The 19,038-nt window shown below is 46.3% G+C and overlaps 1 protein-coding gene across 2 annotated transcripts in view; it reads right to left on the bottom strand.

The window, feature by feature from the left end:
- MAPKAPK5 (MAPK activated protein kinase 5) overlaps positions 1 to 18,241 on the bottom strand; it is a 31,447-nt gene extending 13,206 nt beyond the window's left edge. Inside the window, exons 1-9 of one of the 2 annotated variants that reach the window (XM_028741316.2) lie at positions 17,337 to 18,241; positions 13,506 to 13,579; positions 12,728 to 12,803; positions 10,905 to 11,002; positions 9,993 to 10,101; positions 5,636 to 5,725; positions 4,681 to 4,776; positions 2,191 to 2,271; positions 726 to 913 (exon numbers count right to left, since the gene is read on the bottom strand). In XM_028741316.2, the coding sequence (XP_028597149.1) occupies positions 726 to 913; positions 2,191 to 2,271; positions 4,681 to 4,776; positions 5,636 to 5,725; positions 9,993 to 10,101; positions 10,905 to 11,002; positions 12,728 to 12,803; positions 13,506 to 13,579; positions 17,337 to 17,372 (848 nt within the window). In that variant the 5' untranslated portion in view covers positions 17,373 to 18,241. The remainder of the gene's footprint in view (positions 1 to 725; positions 914 to 2,190; positions 2,272 to 4,680; positions 4,777 to 5,635; positions 5,726 to 9,992; positions 10,102 to 10,904; positions 11,003 to 12,727; positions 12,804 to 13,505; positions 13,580 to 17,336) is intronic. The other variant, XM_028741317.2, reaches the window with a different exon arrangement.
- Between the last annotated feature and the right edge of the window lie 797 nt (positions 18,242 to 19,038).

The raw sequence follows: 19,038 nt of genomic DNA on the forward strand, positions 1-19,038 counted from the left end.
CGATTACCATCTTCATCCTCCCTCACAGAGTGACCTCAAGTTGTCAATTCAGGAGACAAACACCTACAGAGAGGCGGCATCCATTGCATCCTGGTGCCCTGTGTGTTAAATGGTATTGGTCTCTAACTTCCATCGGCCCCAGCCAGCATGGCTAATGGTCAGGGACGGGAGCTGTAGTCCAACAAAACCTGGAAGGCACCAGGCAGGGGAGTGTGGGTTTATGAGGCTTCTCATTAAGAAGGCAATAGCGAACCATCTTTTGTTTTTAACTTTTTATGATTTTATTGTTTCCATGCTGTTGTAAACCGCTGCGATATATTTTCATGGTTCAACGGTATAGAGATATTTAAACAAATAAATAATCAGTCCCTAGGAGTGGCCGAGACACTGATACTGTCCTTCACAATCCACCACAGGAAAGTGTTCAGCATATTTTTGAGCACATTCTGATTATGCAGGAAAAGGATAGGAAACCTCTCCTGTGGGCCTTGTTAGGACCTTCCCATTTGGCCCACAAGACCATTTCGGCCAAGCCATACCCACCTTCCACACGGTAAAAGATACTTGTGGCAGAGACCAATTTATGCCTGGGAAATAGCCACTATTTGAATGGAAGCCTCCACCTGCTTGTATTAGCTGTGACACCCCCCCCAAACAAGCACTACAGGCAGCATGACTCACCCACCTGGGAGAGTTTTGCACAACCCACTGGTGATGGGACTTACTTGCGCACCATGTCTTTTGCCATTTCAGAGATCTGGCTCCATTCCTCCTCTGGAAATTCAAAGCTCCCTGTCATGATCTTCTTTCGCATGTCCTTGGGAATTGTCCGACTGTGGTGCTTAGAGTAGAAAGGTGGGTAGCCGCACAGCATCACGTAAATGATGACACCCAGGGACCATAAGTCACAGCTCTGGGAGAAGGATAAAAAGGAATCTTAACTCTGTATGGAGCATGACTTGAGAGGGTTGGGATGAAGGGATAAGGGACCCCCAAGGGACGCGGGTGGCGCTGTCATCTGAACCACAGAGCCTAGGGTTTGCCCATTAGAAGGCTGGTGGTTCGAATCCCCGCGACAGGGTGAGCTCTTGTTGCTCGGTCCCAGCTCCTGCCAACCTAGCAGTTTGAAAGCACCTCAAAGTGCAAGTAGATAAATAGGTACCACTCTGGTGGGAAGGTAAATGGCATTTCCGTGTGCTGCTCTGGTTCGCCAGAAGCAGCTTAGTCATGCTGGCTACATGACCCGGAAGCTGTACGCCGGCTCCCTCAGCCAGTACTGCTTAGCACAGTCTTTATCTATTTTTGGAAACCAGGCAAAGGCTTTTCTCTTTACCCAGGCTTTTACCCTTGATTTGAAGAGATGCACTGTGGTCTCTTTTAGTGGGGTGCAATCAGTAAGCCCCAATTTGTTTAGCTGTATAGCTGTGTTTTTAGACTTGCACCGGATGTTTTTAACTCATTTTAGCACAAGTTGCTTTGGGTGAGAAAAGCAACTTTCAAATATGATTAATGCTGATAATAGATGTGGCTGTGTAAATATTCCGCACTGAAGAAAGAGGCAAACTCTGCATTGGGGAAAGTCAAATGCAAGTCTTGCATTAGGCAAATCAATGTGTACAACAGAGTCCCCCCCCCTTTCTTTTTCTGCACAAATGTCTCTCATACAATGCAAACAGGTGGCAGAAGAGTGTTTTTAATATACACTAGGAAGAGCTTGATGGTGGGAGGAGAAATATAACCGAGGTGTACATGGTTCCAGGAAACTGACTGGAGGTCACAAAAGAATGGCATGTAATCATGCAGACACACATTTCCACTCCCTCTTCCCTATACACAATTATAGTAATAATAATAAAGTTTTATTTCTATCCCACCCTCCCCAGCCGAAGTCGGGCTCAGAGCGGCTAACAACAGTAAAATAATACAACATTCTAAAATCATTTCAACTGATTTCTGCAGCTGGTGTCTGCAACGTTTAAGTCATTTCCCTAACGTGGAGGGGAAAACACGTGTTTTAAAAAGCAACAACAACAAACCACAAAAAATTGGTGCTTAACACAGCAGAATTCCATATCAGCCACCATCTTCTGTGCCGGGCATAAAATTCCCCATGAAAAATTAGGCAAATGGAAAGACAGCTGCTGGGTATTCCTGAAACACAGCCAGGGACACTTGGGTTGAGAAGCATACCTTATTGTAAGTGTAGGGCGTTGGCGAGGTAGGAATGATACCAGATTTCTCTTTCTGATGCCTTCTCTGTGCCTCTAGTACCTGTGGGGGATGGAGGGGGAACATGGGCAATCTTTAGACGTTAACAGCAAAGAGGAGAGAGAAACATCCAAGATACACCTTTGTGATCAACCATAACCAGACTTCAGCACCTGGTGCAAGGACTGGGAGCAGGGAGCAAAGCTAGCTGGTTACACTGGCCCATAGATGCGTCTGATGCTGCTTACACAAGGAATTTTTAAAAGCGGGCTTCTCACGTCAGTAGCTGTCAACTGTTATTGCAATGCTGCTCTCAAAGATTTCAGAACAAATAAAGTTGTCGTCCTGGCATATGAAAGCTGAAGTCCATGAATGGTAAAAAAAAAAAGTTTGCAAATGTCTGCTTATTTATTTTGCTTGCGTTAGTTATAATGGCAAAGGAGTTACAGTGGTGCCTCGCAAGACGAAATTAATCTGTTCCGCGAGTCTCTTCATCTTGCGTTTTTTTCGTCTTGCGAAGCACGGCTATTAGCGGCTTAGCGGCTTTAAGAAAAAGGAAACAAACTTGCAAGAACTCGCAAGACGTTTCGTCTTGCGAAGCAAGCCCATAGGGAAATTCGTCTTGCGGAACGACTAAAAAAACGGAAAACTCTTTCGTCTAGCGAGTTTTTCGTCTTGCGAGGCATTCGTCTTGCGGGGCACCACTGTACATAACACACCAAAACCCCATTCCCTTGGAACACTGTTCGGCCTCCCTCTTCCTTCCAAAATTTCAACAAGCACTACTAACATATTTTCAGATTTTTACCAACACAGGAGCTAGAAAACTCAATATTTTATTTTATTTTTGAATGTGAAACGAAAACGCAGGTTGCCAAAGTTAAAAACAAATGCCTTTAGATTTATACACTGACACCCGGTCTTGTAGAGTGCCTAGGAACAAAACATCTTGAGCGGCAAAATAGGCTCATGTGTGCTGCATATGCAATGTTTTGCATATTGCAACTACTCTGGTCAGGGCACTCAGCCAGGAAGTTCTCCTGCACTGGCACTCCCTATTGCCCAAGTGCCATTCAGGCCTGTTGGGCTTGGGCAGAGAACTACCTGACGGGACTTCTAGAGCATGCAAAGGCTACATACCAGCCATGAAAAGTCAGAAGTTTCTGGACACCCACTCACCCACTGATTCAGGCAAGCAAGAGGCATTATTCAAGGGCATGTTCCTGCCAGGCAGAAGCACTCAGAGAGGGTGCAGAACAGGGCTGGTGATGGGTATGGCCAATGGAGAAGTTGTGTGGCATAGGAAGAGTCCTGTGGCCCAGATAGGGAGGTTTAGATTAGGGGGGGGGGGGTCATTTTCAGCAACTAGGCCCAAGGGACTGCCTCTGCAAGATTCTTATGGTGCTTACTCTGTTCTGTGCATACTCATGTTTGATTACAGCATACAAGCATCAGAGAAATTTGGGATGGGATGACATTCAGTTCAGGCCAGAGTAGTCAAACCTCAGTTCTCGAACGTAATCCGTTCCAGAAGACCGTTTAACTTCCAAAACGTCTTCCGAAACGTTCGACAACCGAGACACGGCTTCTAATTGGTTGCAAGAACTTTTTGCACTCAAGTGGAAGCCACATCGGATGTTCGGGATCCAAAAAATGTTCAAAAACCAGAACATTTACTTCTGGGTTTTCGGCATTTGGGAGCCGAAATGTACAATAATGGAGGTGCTTGGGAACCAAGGTCTGACTTTACTGGGAAGATCTATGTTACAAGTATGATTATTTATTAAACTTATTAGTCACCTTTTCTACAAAAGCAGCCCAAAGCAACTTCTAAGAATAAGCAAACAAAAACATTAAAACCAGCAAAGGAAAAATATAAAAGATAGGCTTATTTTTAAAAGCAGGATTAAAACATCCCACCCATTCATGGAGACCACAGATAATTAAAAACCAAAGGCCTGGTGGAAATGTTTTTGCCTGGTACTTAAAGGCAAGCCTCTCTTGGCCAAGCATTCCACGAGAGAGAGAGAGAGCCATGACTGAAAAGGCTCATTCTCATGTTGCTATCCTGCAGACCTCCTGTGGAGGGGACACACAGAGAAGAGTCTCAGATGATGATCACAGGTCCAGGTTAGCTCATATAGGGGCCCTTGTGGCACTAGGATCCTGAGCCACATAAGGCTTTGTAGATCAAAAGCAGCACTTTGAATTGGGCCAGGAAATTAACAGGTAGCCAATGCAGTCAAGCCAGGATTAGTGTTAAATGCTCAAACCGCCTTGCCCCAGTGAGCAACGTGGCTGCCGAATTCTGCGCCAGCTGCAGTTTTCAATCATTTTCAAGGGCAGCCCCACGTATAATGCATTGCAGTAATATAACCTAGAGGTTACCAGAGCACAGGCAACAGAGGTTAGTCTATTCATGTCCAGAGAAGAGGTGTAGCTGGACCACTCTTGGTGGAATCCATCCTTTACCTGAGGTGCTACGTAATACGGAGTGAACTGCGGTGTCATCAGGTCACCCTGGTCCACCTTCGCAAATCCGAAGTCACACAGCTTCACTGGGGCATCCTAAAGGCAAGCAGCAAGGGACACCTGAGAGATTGGTTCAATCCCAATTTCACCCCTCAGCAACAGAAGGTGGACAAAACAGCATGGCTTCTGCGAGAGAAATTATGTAAGAACTGGGGGTGAGGGGCAGGGATCACATGGGCGCTAAGGGCTGTGGTCCTGAATGGGAAGAAAGGGGGGAGGGGTAAAGAAGCTAAGAGGCAAGGAGTTTGCTGGCTGAAAGGGAGAGGACAGAATACCCTATTTTTCGCTCCATAAGACGCACTTTCTTCCTCCTAAAAAGTAAGGGGAAATGTGAGCGCGTCTTATGGAGCGAATGGCGTTGCACAGAGAGGAGAGCTGCGCAGCGCCCCTTCAGCAAAGCGCCTCTCCTGGCTTCTGCCTTAGCTGCGTACAGCCTCTTGAGGGCAGGGGGAGCCTTCATCTCGTTGCCCTGAAGAGGCTTGGCACGGCTATCCCAGAAGCCAGAACAGCCAGAGGCTATCCCAGAAGCCAGGTCCCTCTTGCTGTTCTGGCTTCTGGGATTCAGAATGTTTTTTTCTTGTTTTCCTCCTCCAAAATCTAGGTGCGCCTTATGGTCTGGTGCGTCTTATAGAGCGAAAAATACGGTGACTAGGGAGCTGGGAAATGGTTAGAATGGAGGGAGGCAGCAAGAGGCCTAGGAAAAGAGGGCCAAGGATACAGAGGGGTAAAGGGGAAACTCATACAGGGCCCAGGGACAGAAAGGGCTGCTGTTGGCTGAAGGGACAGGTAATGTGAGTTTGGGGCAAAATGAGAGTGGCCATTTCACATTCTGATTTGAACCAACCAGCAGCATAGCTGATTTAACAACACCCAAAGTAGCAAATCTCCATCTTACCAAAGAATTATCCTTGAAAAGAAGGTTCTCAGGCTTGAGGTCTCGGTGCGCAATGTTTAAAGAATGACAGTGTTGCAAAGCCAAAGCTATCTGGAAAGAGGGCACAAGGAGTCAAAACACAGTAACCAAAAGGCTCTCATTGACATGATGGCATCTGCACTTAAAGAAAAGGAGCACAGTAGATATCCTCGGCACCACCACAGAGGGTGTCCCTTAGAATGGCTCAGGTCAAAGGAAAAGCAGCTGGAGATCTGGGATGGAGACACAGAACCACAACTCTGGACTCTGGTTCTGAGATCACAAATCTCCACCAGATCACCACCACCCATCCTACCCATTTGCATGTACTGGAAGACTATGCATACATGTGGAGAATAAAGACAGATCCTGAAAGCACTACTAAGGGCAGGTGGAGCATTTCTTCAAAAGGGTTGTCTGAGATCTGGCAAAACAAACGGCAAAGAGGGCGGTTTACTCCCGGGGCTGGGGTGGGGAGAGGCACACACCCAGCAAACAGCTGTTTCTGCCTTGGCAGGCTGCTTCTATCAATCAAGCTATCCATCCCAGCTTGAGGCAAGCAGCGTCTACACAGCAAAAGGTTCCTTCTGTTTTTACAACACAGATTCTCATGGTTTGAGGCAAGCGAGTTCCGTCGCGGAGGGTGCAAGTAGGAAATCAAAGCAGGGTATGCAAAACCAGGCTTAAGGCAGCCTGCTGCCTGGGCCCTTGGGGAATGTTTTCAACTCCTGCTTTCACCTCTCTGGGTGTTTAAGCTGGATGAAGTGCAGCAAGCATTTCCTAATCTTCTCAGCGGACCTGAGCAGGGACCTCTTTGCGTTCCTGCAGAGCCACAGTGGGGGAGAGGAGGGAACACCTCAAAAGCCCACCTTGCAACAGTTGGAAAAGTTGTGCTTGAAATCGCCTTGCCTTGACCCAGGGTCAACTGGGAACGTTAAGAGAAAGACACACACACACCCCATCACAGCTTGCTGCCAATTGCTTTCAGTTTCCAAGACTAAAGTGTTAATCCGACTTATTAAAAAACATTTTCAATAGTACAATTGTATCTCAACAGTGGCCCTTCATTTGCTGTTAACAGGCCAACTGAATCTCTGAAGTAATTAAGTGATTAGGTTCTGCTCAACCCTGATGTTTACGTGCAAGATTTAAAAGATGAAGGCAGGCAGGTGACAGAAGATTTACTGCCTTGTTTGCAACTTGCTATGAGGCCAATCAGCAGCTCCAGCCACTGTTGACCACGCAGCAACCACGGCAAACCACAAGTCTACTACGAAACACAATGACTGTTTTTGAATGGCAGGCCGCTTAGAACCAGAGCAAGATTAAGGGCGCCATTTAAAAGGTGCAAGTTGAAAGCAAAGATCATTCCACCTACATTCAGTGCTAACAGTTTTAATTTGGTTAAGGGCATATTTTGAAATGAAAAAGAATAAAAACCACAAGGTGGCCAATTTGTTTCGCAGAAAACGTCAGGCTAAAATGCACAATTAGCTCCAAGAAAGAGAAAATTATGTAAATATTTTCACTAATATAGCAGGTAGCAGGCCAGTGGGCACACTAATTCTTCACAGCATTATTTTCTGAAAATTGAGGCTGCCAATGGTAAAAGCATGGAGTGGGACTTGGAAAAGCTGTATATATGGGCTCTGGAATGGGAATTACTAGAAATTTTAAAAGTTGAGACAAAAAACATCATTTATACTTCTCTGTCCACTCACAACCAACCTTGGATAAAACCAGGGACTCTTGAGCTAACAACCCACACTTCTCAGGATAGGCAAGGAACAATTCAGACAAAGTCAAGCATTTTAAACTTCCACAGATTCTAACTGGAAATATGATTAAAGTTTAAAAAGGTAAAGGTAAAGGACCCCTGACAGTTAAGTCCAGTCATGAACAACTCTGGGGTTGCGGCGCTCATCTCGCTTTACTGGCCGAGGGAGCTGTCCGCAGACAGTTTTTCCGGGTCATATGGCCAGCATGACTAAGCCGCTTCTGGCGAACCAGAACAGCACACGGAAACACCGTTTACCTTCCCGCTGGAGCGGTACCTATTTATTTACTTGCACTTTGCTTTCGAACTGCTAGCTGGGCAGGAGCTGGGTCCAAACAACGGGAGCTCACCCCGTCGCGGGGATTTGAACTGCCGACCTTCTGATCGGCAAGCCCAAGTCTCAGTAGTTTACACTACAGCGCCACCTGCGTCCACATGATTAAAGTTATCTCCCACTAAATCAACAGGACGTACACATAGGAAATCATAGGATCATAGAGTTAGAAGGAACCACGAGTCATCTAGTCCAACCACCTGCAATGCAGGAATCTTTTGCCCAAATGCTTAAATCCAGCGGGATTAATATTCTAACTACATATATTTAACCTTGTGTTTCTGAAAATAAAACATCATTTCGAAACTGTATTTTAAAAGTAGTTGTCAACCTGTCAAAATGGATGGAACTAGATGGAAATATAAATGTTATAGCATTCACAACCACCCCCTTGGGGCATCTACCAGCGAGACTCTTTAGTGAGTCTCCATCAAATGCAAGATGGAGGCGAATTTAAAGATGCCTTTTACCAGATCCACAATGAACAGCACTCTGCTCAAGCAGGATTATTTTAAACAAAACACAAAAAAATCTTTGCAAATCTTAGAATTTAATGTTTCTCCAACAAGTTACTTTTCTGGAAAGAACTCTCCCTGAAGAAATTATCCTGTGTTAGATCAGAACAAAGCACTGCAATTACATTGCGATGAAAAAGTCGCAGCAGAAAACACACAGAAAGAACAAAAGGTGGATTCACGGGTAACACTTCATTAGAACAAGAGACAAGGCACCCAGAGACCTCCCACCCCCACCCCCCAAAAAAGGTAGAGAGAAGAGGTGCTGGGCCAGAACACTCAGGTCACCCTGTCACCATATTCCTTTAAAAAAGACCAGCAACACAAATCATGACAAGAGATAGGAACAAGCAACCACATCAAACATGAATACAAAAAATACATGTTCGTTCCCAGAAGGGAAACTGATTTATTCAGCTTTGTGCTACAGTATTTCTCAGCCTGCTATTCCCTGAGGACCAGACTACAGTCGTACCTTGGTTTTCGAACAGCTTAGTTCTCGAACATTTTGGCTCCCAAACACCGCAAACCCGGAAGTGACTGTTCCGGTTTGCCACCTATTTCTAGAAGCCGAACATCCGATGGGGTTCCAATTGGCGGCAGGAGCTTCCTGCAGCAAATCAGAACCCACGCTTTGGTTTCTGAACGTTTTGGATGTCGGACGGACTTCCAGAACGGATTCCGTTCGACTTCCAAGGTACGACTGTACTAAGAAGGGGCTGTCTCTCTTTGGATACTTCACAGGACCCATAAACAGCTAGTCCTTCCACTGCTCAGAGACTGCCCACATCTCACAAAGGTCCAGGGGTTTGAGTTTCAAGACTTGCTCTCACATCTGCTGGACTGTGACCAAACTGCACATTGGCCTACTCACTAGGGTAGGGCCTACATGGATCTCCAGAGTGTGAAGAACTGGAAGAGACTCAACTGACCCAAGACCATGCCTTGAATTAGGGAACCCTGTGCTGATGACACACTTCATCACCGTTTCTTCAAAGGCTTTGTAGCGGCTGTGATGGCAGGGAATTCATAGCTATGTTAAGTTTACCCTGAGTAAAGGGCCCACGGATAAGAATTTCATTAATATCTAACCCTATCCCTGTGATTTTTCTTCTTTATTTAACGCAAATGCATAGATTAGAAATCCCCAAAATTGCATGGTGCAAGAGAATAAATTCAATGTTTCTTGGAGCTCAAAGCATCTGCCAGCAAAATAAGCTGCTTGCTACATCCTTGGACAAGTCATTGTTCAGGCCTTGCTGCCTTCCCATCAGCCTTTGCTGGAAGCAGGTGATTATGCCCAACCTGACACTGCAAAACCACCCCCCATCCACCCAAAGGAGGCAGCCCACTCAGTCTTTACACGAGAAACTGGTGGCCTCCTCTTCAGAACAGGGACCTGCAGAGGCAGGTTTGGATGGGCTCTGTTAAGGGAAAATAATTCTTGTCCTCATACACCCTAAAAAAACAACTTTGGGAGTGCAAAGGACGAAGTGTTCCTCCAGTTTTAACTCAAAAAAGAGAAAGGCTGACCAGGAGATCATAACAAAGCAGGCAATCTTCTGATTAGATCAGAGGGTTGTTTTCTTAAAAAGCTTGCCGCTTGCCCTCCCGGTAAAATTGTCAGTTATTTTATGGGCTGTTTCCATGCTTTTCGCTTAGACAAGGGCGGGGTGGGTGTTGGGGGTGGGTGGGGTTAAGTTAAGAACTTGCCTGCTTTGTTACTTGGCTTGCTTGCTTCTCAGTAAAGTGCCGATGTTGGCTGATTCTGTGAAACAGTTCTCCCCCTTCCATCATCTCCATTACAATTAGGAGCCGAGCCCTGTTTTAAAAGTATTCCAGTTCGTTATATGAAAAAAAAAAAGTCAAAACGTTAATAAAAACTAGAGCTAACACCCCACACTTCAAGCCAAGGCAGGGTCTGAGACAACTTGGCTCTATTGCCCAGTTCAATATTAAAGAGAAGGTGATCAGTTTAGGATTTGGGAATTCCAGCGAATCTGTTCTTCTGGGCATCATTGAAAGAGAAAACTCCCGGAGAGTGGGGAGCAAACTGGAGAACTTTTCTCCAAAGGAATATGCACATTAATGCTACCATTTGCCAGCTGACCTTTGTGCAAGCTTGTGGCAAGTGACAAGTCAAGACAGCTCTAGCTCCTGTTTACTTCTGTGAGGCTTGAGCAGGAAAATCTCCTGGCAGATCCTGCCCTGTGATCTTTTGCTGTTCTGCCAGCCTTGATGGCACCCAAGATGCATCTGAGATGCTTTGCCTTACCTCACAAGAGCACTAGTTTTTTTTAAAGAAAGCGGAAAGCCATCGGCTATCTCAAAAAAGGGCTGCTATCTATGCTGCACACACCCCAATGTCCTGAACGCTGGGAACCAAATGGCTAAGAAGGAGACCAGCTGCAAGAAAGAAAAACGTTGACATATTCTGAACAATACGTTTGTCACAATGGAAAGGAAGGCACACTACTATGAAAGGGGTGGGGGGGACACAAGACATATGGCAGTTGCAGTTTGCTTTGGATAAAAGGCGGTTTTTAAATTCCAGACAGAATTCCACGCCGTCGAAGCCTGATTGTAGAAAGGATGCAGTCAGAAACCACCTTGCCAGAGTCTTACCTTGGACTTGACTCGTGAGGGAACTGCACACTGTTTGCGTAAACTTCGATGATCTGGACAATATTGGGATGTGTCGCGCACATCATGTGCAGCCGGACCTGATGGAGAAGAGAAGATAAGTTAAAATGCAGCCGTGCTCATCCGCCTTAGCAACTGTCTCTTTGCTTCTCCCCCACCCCATTTTTATACCCCTCTGCCCGCGGGCAGAATTAAGGTCAGCCTGAGGAGCACTGCCCCTCCTGAAGTTCTTACCTCTGATTCTTAAGCACATGAGAATCAACTTCGTTTAGCAATGAGGGAAGCACATCAGCCACATGCTCAGTTCTTTTTCCAGTTTATACTGGCTGCCTGGCATGTTCTTGATCAGCCTTCCCCAGCCTGCTGCCCTCCAGATGTTTTGTACAAGAGCTCCCATCCTGGCTGGGACTGAAGGGAGTTATACTCCGTAACATCAGGAGGGCAGCAGGCTGGGGGAAGGCTGCCCTTGCATGCGCGCCAGTATTTTTAAAGCCAAGATAAGCCCATGCTTAGCCTGAGCCTTGGGGAATAGGGTAGAATCAGGCAAGAGGCAAAGGAGCACGATTGTGCTGAGGAACAACAAGGCAATCAAGGCTGGTTGGCGGAATGCAGGACACACGTGGGTGCTGGCTGGCTAAGTCTGCAGAAGACGTCAGGCAGGCAAAAACAAGGATTACAAACAGGCAAGCAAAGTAGATACAGCAAAGCAACGTTTGCCAAGAGGTCCATCTGCTCTGGGAAGAATGTGGAGCAGCCTGCTAAGCAGCCTCCCCTGCTTCCTTCTGGTGAGGTGCTCAAAAGCTGGGCTCCAGGAAGCTGATCCCAACTGCAGGCCTTTCAAGGGTCAACAGGGCAAGGTTGAATAACTTTCTTGACGCAGCAGAGTTAGCGAAGGGGGATTGAAGAAATAAAGAAATGCCTCTGAGGAACTCACCACGAGCACCCATGTGTGGGTTCGTCAGAAAACTGGGACTACCTCCAAAATTTCACCCACATTCCAGCAACGAGTAACAGTCTTATGGGGGAAACCGTGAGACAGGAGCAGCCCCGACCCCGTAACCTGGATATCATTGCCTGCTCCACTTCCAGATCTGAGTGGGGGGTTGCTTTTCAGCCCAGCCTAGCCAGAACCACCACTAACATCAGTACGGGGGGAGAGCAATTTCATCAAGCTTCCTCCTGTGTGGAATCTTCCTGCCATTAAGGCAGAACCAGAGCAAACCTCAGGTGTGGAGTGAGGGATTCTAGGGCATAAGGCACACATGGGCACCACAATTTTAAGAAGGGTGATAAAGGGTCTGGAAACCAAGTCTTATGAGGAACAGTTCAGGGAGCTGGGTATGCTTAGCCTAGAAAAGAACAGACTGAGAGGAGATATGATAGCCATCTTCAAATATCTAAAGGGCTGTCACATGGAAGAGGGAGCAAGCTTGTCCCTTGCCAAAGTCACCAACAGATAAAAATGTCTTCAAATTGTGCCCAACATCACCAAGGAGGTGAAATGCCCACAGGATAATAGTTATATTTAAAATATATATATATGATGCATTATGCTTTATTTTACATTGTAAGCCATGTTGGTTTTATTTGACATGGAAAATAGACAGAAAATTATTAAACAATTAGGAAATCACAGTGGCTCTAAATAAAACAGCAACCGTCCACATATATTTACAGTAATGGGGTGTGTTAAGGAGCGCTTCTTACTGATATAAATTGTTTTAGGATAACTGAGTGGGCAGGGGAAGAACACACAAGTGGAGCAACAGATCTATAGAACATTTTTCAAGAAGAGTGGACTATACCTCATTTCTAGCTTTAGGGCGATCGAGAAGGATCTTCAGTGCAAACCGTTCTTGAGACGATTTTTTCATGCAGACTCTGTCCAGATAGCAGCAAAGTCATTTGGTTAGTTGGGAAGCTATAAAGAAGCTACCAACATATGAATGAATTCCTCATTTGAAGACAGAGAGAGAGTGTGTGTCTAAATCCTTCCCAATCTAGACTCCTGCATTATTCCCACATTAATGTTTGGTGGGAACATTAATTAGTGTGTTGGGAAACATCCCTTGAACAGGGCACAACATCCTGCCTGGAAGCCATGGCATCTCCCTACACCTGATGAACATAGGAAAAGTCAGAACCCTGCCTAATCAGGCCCATCCATGCTTCCTAAAATAAAAAAGAGCTACTGGGGCCACAGCCAGCTTATTTTAGTAGCTGGATTAAAAGGTGGTTTATGCTCCTATGCATGAGCACAAAGCACATCATTTGCTGTGATTAAACACATATGAGAACGGCATTTTACTGCATTTATTTTAAAAATACCATTGTAAAGGAGCCCTGTGAACTGCTGGAATTATGTATGTGCAAATTGAGGATGGGAACCTTATGCAATAGTGGGACAGAAGCCTAATAAATAAAAGCATTAAAGATGTGTTACAAAATAACTTTGTTTTGACACAAACCAAGTAAGAAATGAGCGAAGGAATATCCATTTCCACTCACAGCATAATTAAAAGCATTCAGTATTTCATTATTATCCTGAGAGTTTAATCACAGCAATAAAATGCATCTTCTTACCTTACTGGACCACTGATACCAGCTCCCAGCTTCTGAGTCCAGTTTATATGGTATTCTTCTAAAATAGAAGTTTCCTGTATTAAAAGGGAAAAGAAGAAACATGGAACTACAGCATCATCTTTGGAGAGCTAGGCAGAGCCCTATCTGATGCCAGCTGCAAATCCTATATAGTGTAATATAGTACCGTAGAGTATTGTAATTATATAAAGAGCATCTCCACAAATCTACAATACCAATTTGTTCTGTTCAGTTTATATGCTGGATCTTATTTAGCTGTAACTCTAGCATTTTGCTGTTTATGAGACATGTACAATAAATTTGGATTTATAATAATAAATTGGGAAGGGGGAGGCAGCAGGAGAGAGGGGCAGCAACACAGGCAGGCAGCATTATGTCTTTTTGGTGCCATGTGATGACCTTTGTCATAGACTGGTTGGATGCAGAGGAGTGAAAGGAAGGCCCAGCTGGAGAACAAAGCGCCCAGGGATTGGGGGATGGGACAACAAGCGGCCAGAGGGAGAAGTCTGGGAAGAAGAGGTGCCGGAAGCCGAAGAGGCAACTGGGAGAGTCTAGTTACAGTTGGTAGCCGTGTTGGTCTGCCGTAGTTGAAACAAAATAAAAAAAATTCCTTCCAGTAGCACCTTAGAGACCAACTAAGTTTGTTATTGGTATGAGCTTTCGTGTGCATGCACACTTCTTCAGATACCAAGAGTCTGTGACAGAGAGAAGTCCAGAATCAGAGGCAGAAGCTGCAGCAGATGAGTGGGAGAAGGGAAGCCAAGATGAGTCAGGCTAGTAAAGAGTCACAGGTGTCTCCCCCTACTGCTGCAATAGCTCCCCTCCTCCCCAAACCAGAAGAGGGCTGAAATGGGCAGAGCAGCAACAGGCTTCATGCAGGCGCAGTTTCCGACTGCATGGAAAAAGCCCTGGAGAGGAGACTTAAGATGGCTATAGGGAGGTGGGGGCTTTCAGTCTTGACAACTGATTCATGGGGCAAGACCTACCGGGGATGAACTGCTGTGTTCATTAGACCTGACATCAGCCAAGTTTGCGCAGTTCATGTTTTTGCTAATAAAGACTTAATTCCAACTTTGAATGGTGCGATTGACAGCCAGCTTGCTCTTTGACACCTTTATACACTCACAGGCATTTTAGAATCTCTGGCATTTAGATCCTGATCTTCTGTTTCAGTTAGATGCCAATGCTATTGTAGACCCCCTGGCCTTTAATAACTTCTTTACATTTTTATCGATATTTTCTATTTCTAAAGCCATCCAACTAAAATAGGTGTTGGGAAAATTTCACCCTCCAGATGTTGCTGAACTACAAGTCCTATCAACCATGGCAATTGGCAATGCTTACTGAGGCTGATGGGAGTTGCAGTTCAGCAACATCTGATGGGGCAAAGGGGTACAAATTTAGTGTATGTGTATAGCAACACCCACACATTCTTCCCTCAATAAACATTTCCTTCCTGTTCCTCTACAGGAGTGATGACCAAACTTGGCCCTCCAGCTGTTTTGGGACTACAGTTCCCATCATCCCTGACCACTGGTCCTGTTAGCTAGGGATGATGGGAGTTGTAGTCCCAAAATAGCTGGAGGGCCAAGTTTGGCCATCCCTGCTCTACAGTTTCTCTTGTGCAGGCATATATGTGTATGTTATCGCAAGCATCTTGGGGCAGAGACTTCTCTTCCCATTGAACCCTGAATACTTAATTAAATATGTTGAACCCAAATAATCAAACATTTTCCTATTTGCCCCTGCCTCCTCCCTCTGCTGTCTCCCCAATATCCAATTTTAGACTGTAAGCACCTTGAGGCAGAGACCTGTCATCTTATATTGATGGAAATATACCTTGCATATAATAAATAGTTAAGAACACTGCCACGTTAAAGTTTGTGTGGCCACACAAGCTGGGCCATCACAGTAGTTTCAAAAGGTGAGAAGGAAGGAACAAGAGACGAAGCGAACAAGTGGGCAGGTGGCCTGGGAGGTGGCCCAGACCAACAAGCACAGTGGTAGGTGGGGTTGGCAAGTGAAGTGAGCTGGGCCACACAGACCCTAGTAAATTTATAAAATCAATAAGAAGAATCATTGTTTGGGAATGTTGTGTATGTGAATGGAGTTATAATACTAACACCATAATAACAAAGAAATGTTCTTTCATTTTTAACAATCAGGGCAGAAGCCTGTTCTTTCATTCTCTGATAAGTGCTGTGTATATACAGAGGGCTCTACGCTACTACTACTAGCTCAGTGACTGAGTATGCAAAAAAACCTGGGTTCAATCCCTAGGATCTCAGATAGGGCTGGGAAAGACTCCTATCTGAGATCCTGGAGCACCACTGTCAGCTAGATGGACCAGTGGTCTGATATGGTATAAGGCAGCTTCTTTTGCCTGAATTAATCCTCATATTCCTAACAGAGAACAAAACTTGTAAGCATTGGAACACATTTCTGATTAATAATTCACTGTTCTGAGTCACTGTACTCCACAAGCCCAGGCCTGTGGGACATGTGACTTATTGGCCATGAATCATGGCAAGGGGGAGATCAACCTGGCCCCAACCGTTCTCCAGTAGCAGCTGCTTCAATACTTGCTTTCTTCTTTCCTCTGTACCTTTCTTTCCTTTTGCATTGTGTCCACTAAGATTGTAAGCCAGTGAGCAGTGACTGTCTCATATTTGTAAGTATAAGTATAGTGATTAGAAAACTCTAGCTGCTTTGTATGTATTATATATGAATAATGGGTGCCCTGTCAAATGAAGTGAGACCCTTGAAGTCCCTTCTAACTCTACAATTCTACAGTTCTAAGTAACCATCAAGAAGAGGGCCTTTTTCATAGAGGCACCCTGGTTGTGGAACAAATTTCCCAGGAAAGCTAGTCTGAGAATAGACCATAATTTCAGCACCAACGGAAAAGCATTCAGTTCACACAGGCCTTTAAAATAAAGTACAACATGTGGCCCTCCGTTTTTTAAATCCATTTAACTTTGCAGCTGCAGAGTTTCGTTTTTGTTGTATCTGTGTCTATTTGTGTTTAAGCTTGCCTATTATAAGCCACCCAGGGAAATGTATGTCACAGAGCAACCTACAAATGCTATTAAGTCAGTCTTCCCCAGTGTATAGTCTCCAGGTGTAGCTGAGACTACAGCTCCCATCATTCCTGACCACTGCTGCCCTGGGTTTATGAGAGCCCAACAACATCTGGTTAGAAGGGAAGGTTGCCATAAATAAATTAAAAATATAAGAGATGCATGATTGCCAAGGTCCAGGATAAGAACGTAAGAAAGAGCCTGCTGAATCAAGGCACAAGGAACCCATCTAGTTCAGCATCCTGTTCCCATAGCAGCCAAACAGATGCCTATTGTGGGAAACCCCTAAGCAGGACCCAAACCCAAGAGCCCTCTCCCCTCCTGTGGTTCCCAGCAACTGTTAATCCTGAGCATTTACTGCCTCTGACTGTGGAGGCAGAGCATAGTAGCCATCGATAGCCTAATAATAATAATAATAATAATAATTTATTATTTATGCCCCGTCTATCTGGCTCCTCTTTTAAAGCCATCCAAGTTGGTGGCCATCACTGGCTCCCGCGACTTCCGCGGTTCAGCCAAGCGCTGCATGGACAAACACTTTCTCGTATCTCTTTTGAATCTCCCAAGAGGCCGGGGGTGGGGTTCCGCCGTCCGAACTCTGCACACGCTCAGAGGCACTGCGCCCTGGACGTTAAACCCAGGCTTCAAGTAGAACAATTAAGCGGCCTCCTCCTCCCTGCCCCCCCCCCCTCCGCGCGTCGTCCATAAAGGCCGCCCAAGCAGGCCCCGCTACCTTGATCATCTTGTCCGCGTCAGGCTCCTCCGACATCCTCCGCCGCTTCAGGCCCGGCGAGGGGAGCCTGTGGGGAAGGAGGGGGAGCGGGGCCGGGCTAGGCGGGGGGCCGCCCCTCCAAGTCGGTGTCGTCGGTGTCGTTGTTGTCGCCGCCCGCGCCGCTGCCGGCGCTGCTGCCGCTGCCCCCTCCGCCACCGCCTCCTCCGCCGGGCTGCCGCCTCATCCCCACCCAGCCAGGGAAGGAAAGCGAAGAGGGCGCGAGAGGCCTTTCCTCACGGCCGGGAGGCTGAGGTAATTGAAGGGATGGAGGAAATTATTGCCGCCGCCGCCGCCGCCGCCTCAGCTTTCCCTAATCCGGGCTCCGCCTCAGGCGCCGAGGCTCGACTCCTGCTAAGGAGCCACCAGCCATTGCCACAGCTTCGCCCCCGCCGAGGGCAGCCGCGCCTGATCTGCCGAGCAACTCCAGCGGGGTCGCTTTCGGAGCCGGGGCCTGCCTAGCTCCCTCTCTCTCCCGCCGTCTCGCTCCCAGCCCCTCCGCGCCAGCAGCGGTCCCAAATGGGCCTCTTTCGCGGCGGAGAAAAACTTATCAGGCGAGTGAGATAGGCAGCGTCAAGCATCACGAGCTGCACATCAGCGACGCGACGACGTAGGTGAAAGGCCCTTCCGCCTTTCTTCGCAGATGTTTTTAGGGTGTGTGGTTTTTTTATTATTATTCTTGCCCGGGGACCTTCCTCTCTTTCGCGTCGCTTTTTGATGGCGCTTCGGTGCGGGGTTACCTGAGGGTAGCAATAAAAGCGGGGAAGGAATTTGATGCCGGCAGAGGGGAGGGGTTTCCTTGGCACGACTTCGTCCCGCCCCCTTTCGAACACGCCCCTTTGTGGGTTGGTGGGGCCGTTTGGGTCACTCGCCGCTTTTCGAGGCGAAGTCCCGCGATGTTTGGAGATCGTCACGCTCCCGGAGAGAAACGAAGAAAGAAGGAAGCGAGGCTGGCGGCCATTTTGGCAGCGGAGCTCTAACCCTAGTTAAACTCTATGTAAAATAATCAAATGTAACCCCGCTGTTCTTAACCATACTAAACACACGCACCCACAATGACATAATAAAAAAGTTGTTTTTGAGCACGTCTTTACACGAACATTACCGTGTATCATTTCCTTTCACACGTTTGTGCCTGTGGATTGCAGCATTTTAACTACCCCTGTATCAGCCAATAGTTACCAAATAAAACATGGTTTTATCCTCAGTAAAGGGTCGGGGAGATAAGAAATGCCAGTGTTCGTCCTCTGGATTTTTTTCCAGGCTGCTTTGAGGCACGTTTGGCTTCTACACAGTGTGGGGGGAGACTTCTGTTGCCAATTTTAAGGGAGAAAAGTTAAAAGCCCAATGGGCTGTGGTAGGCTCTTAGGTATCAACGTTCAGGTCTCTAACGTCATTTGTTTATTTAAGCATATTACCAAACTACCTGGTGATGCATTCAACATACATAAGCAGCAAAAGTAATAAATTTTGATACCCTCTCAGGATGTGAGGCCAAAATTCTCTGCGCATACAAAAAAAGGATAAAGGATTTCCTTGCAAAACTGTGTTCCGCATCTTTACCTGCATATAAAATACAAATAGGACATGCACCAAAATGCTATAGTGTGCAGTGCTCCCATTGGGCCAGCCATGGCCTTTATGGCAATATGCCATTTTACAGTGG

Source organism: Podarcis muralis, chromosome 7 (assembly GCF_964188315.1).
Source record: "Podarcis muralis chromosome 7, rPodMur119.hap1.1, whole genome shotgun sequence".
NCBI lineage: Eukaryota > Metazoa > Chordata > Lepidosauria > Squamata > Lacertidae > Podarcis > Podarcis muralis.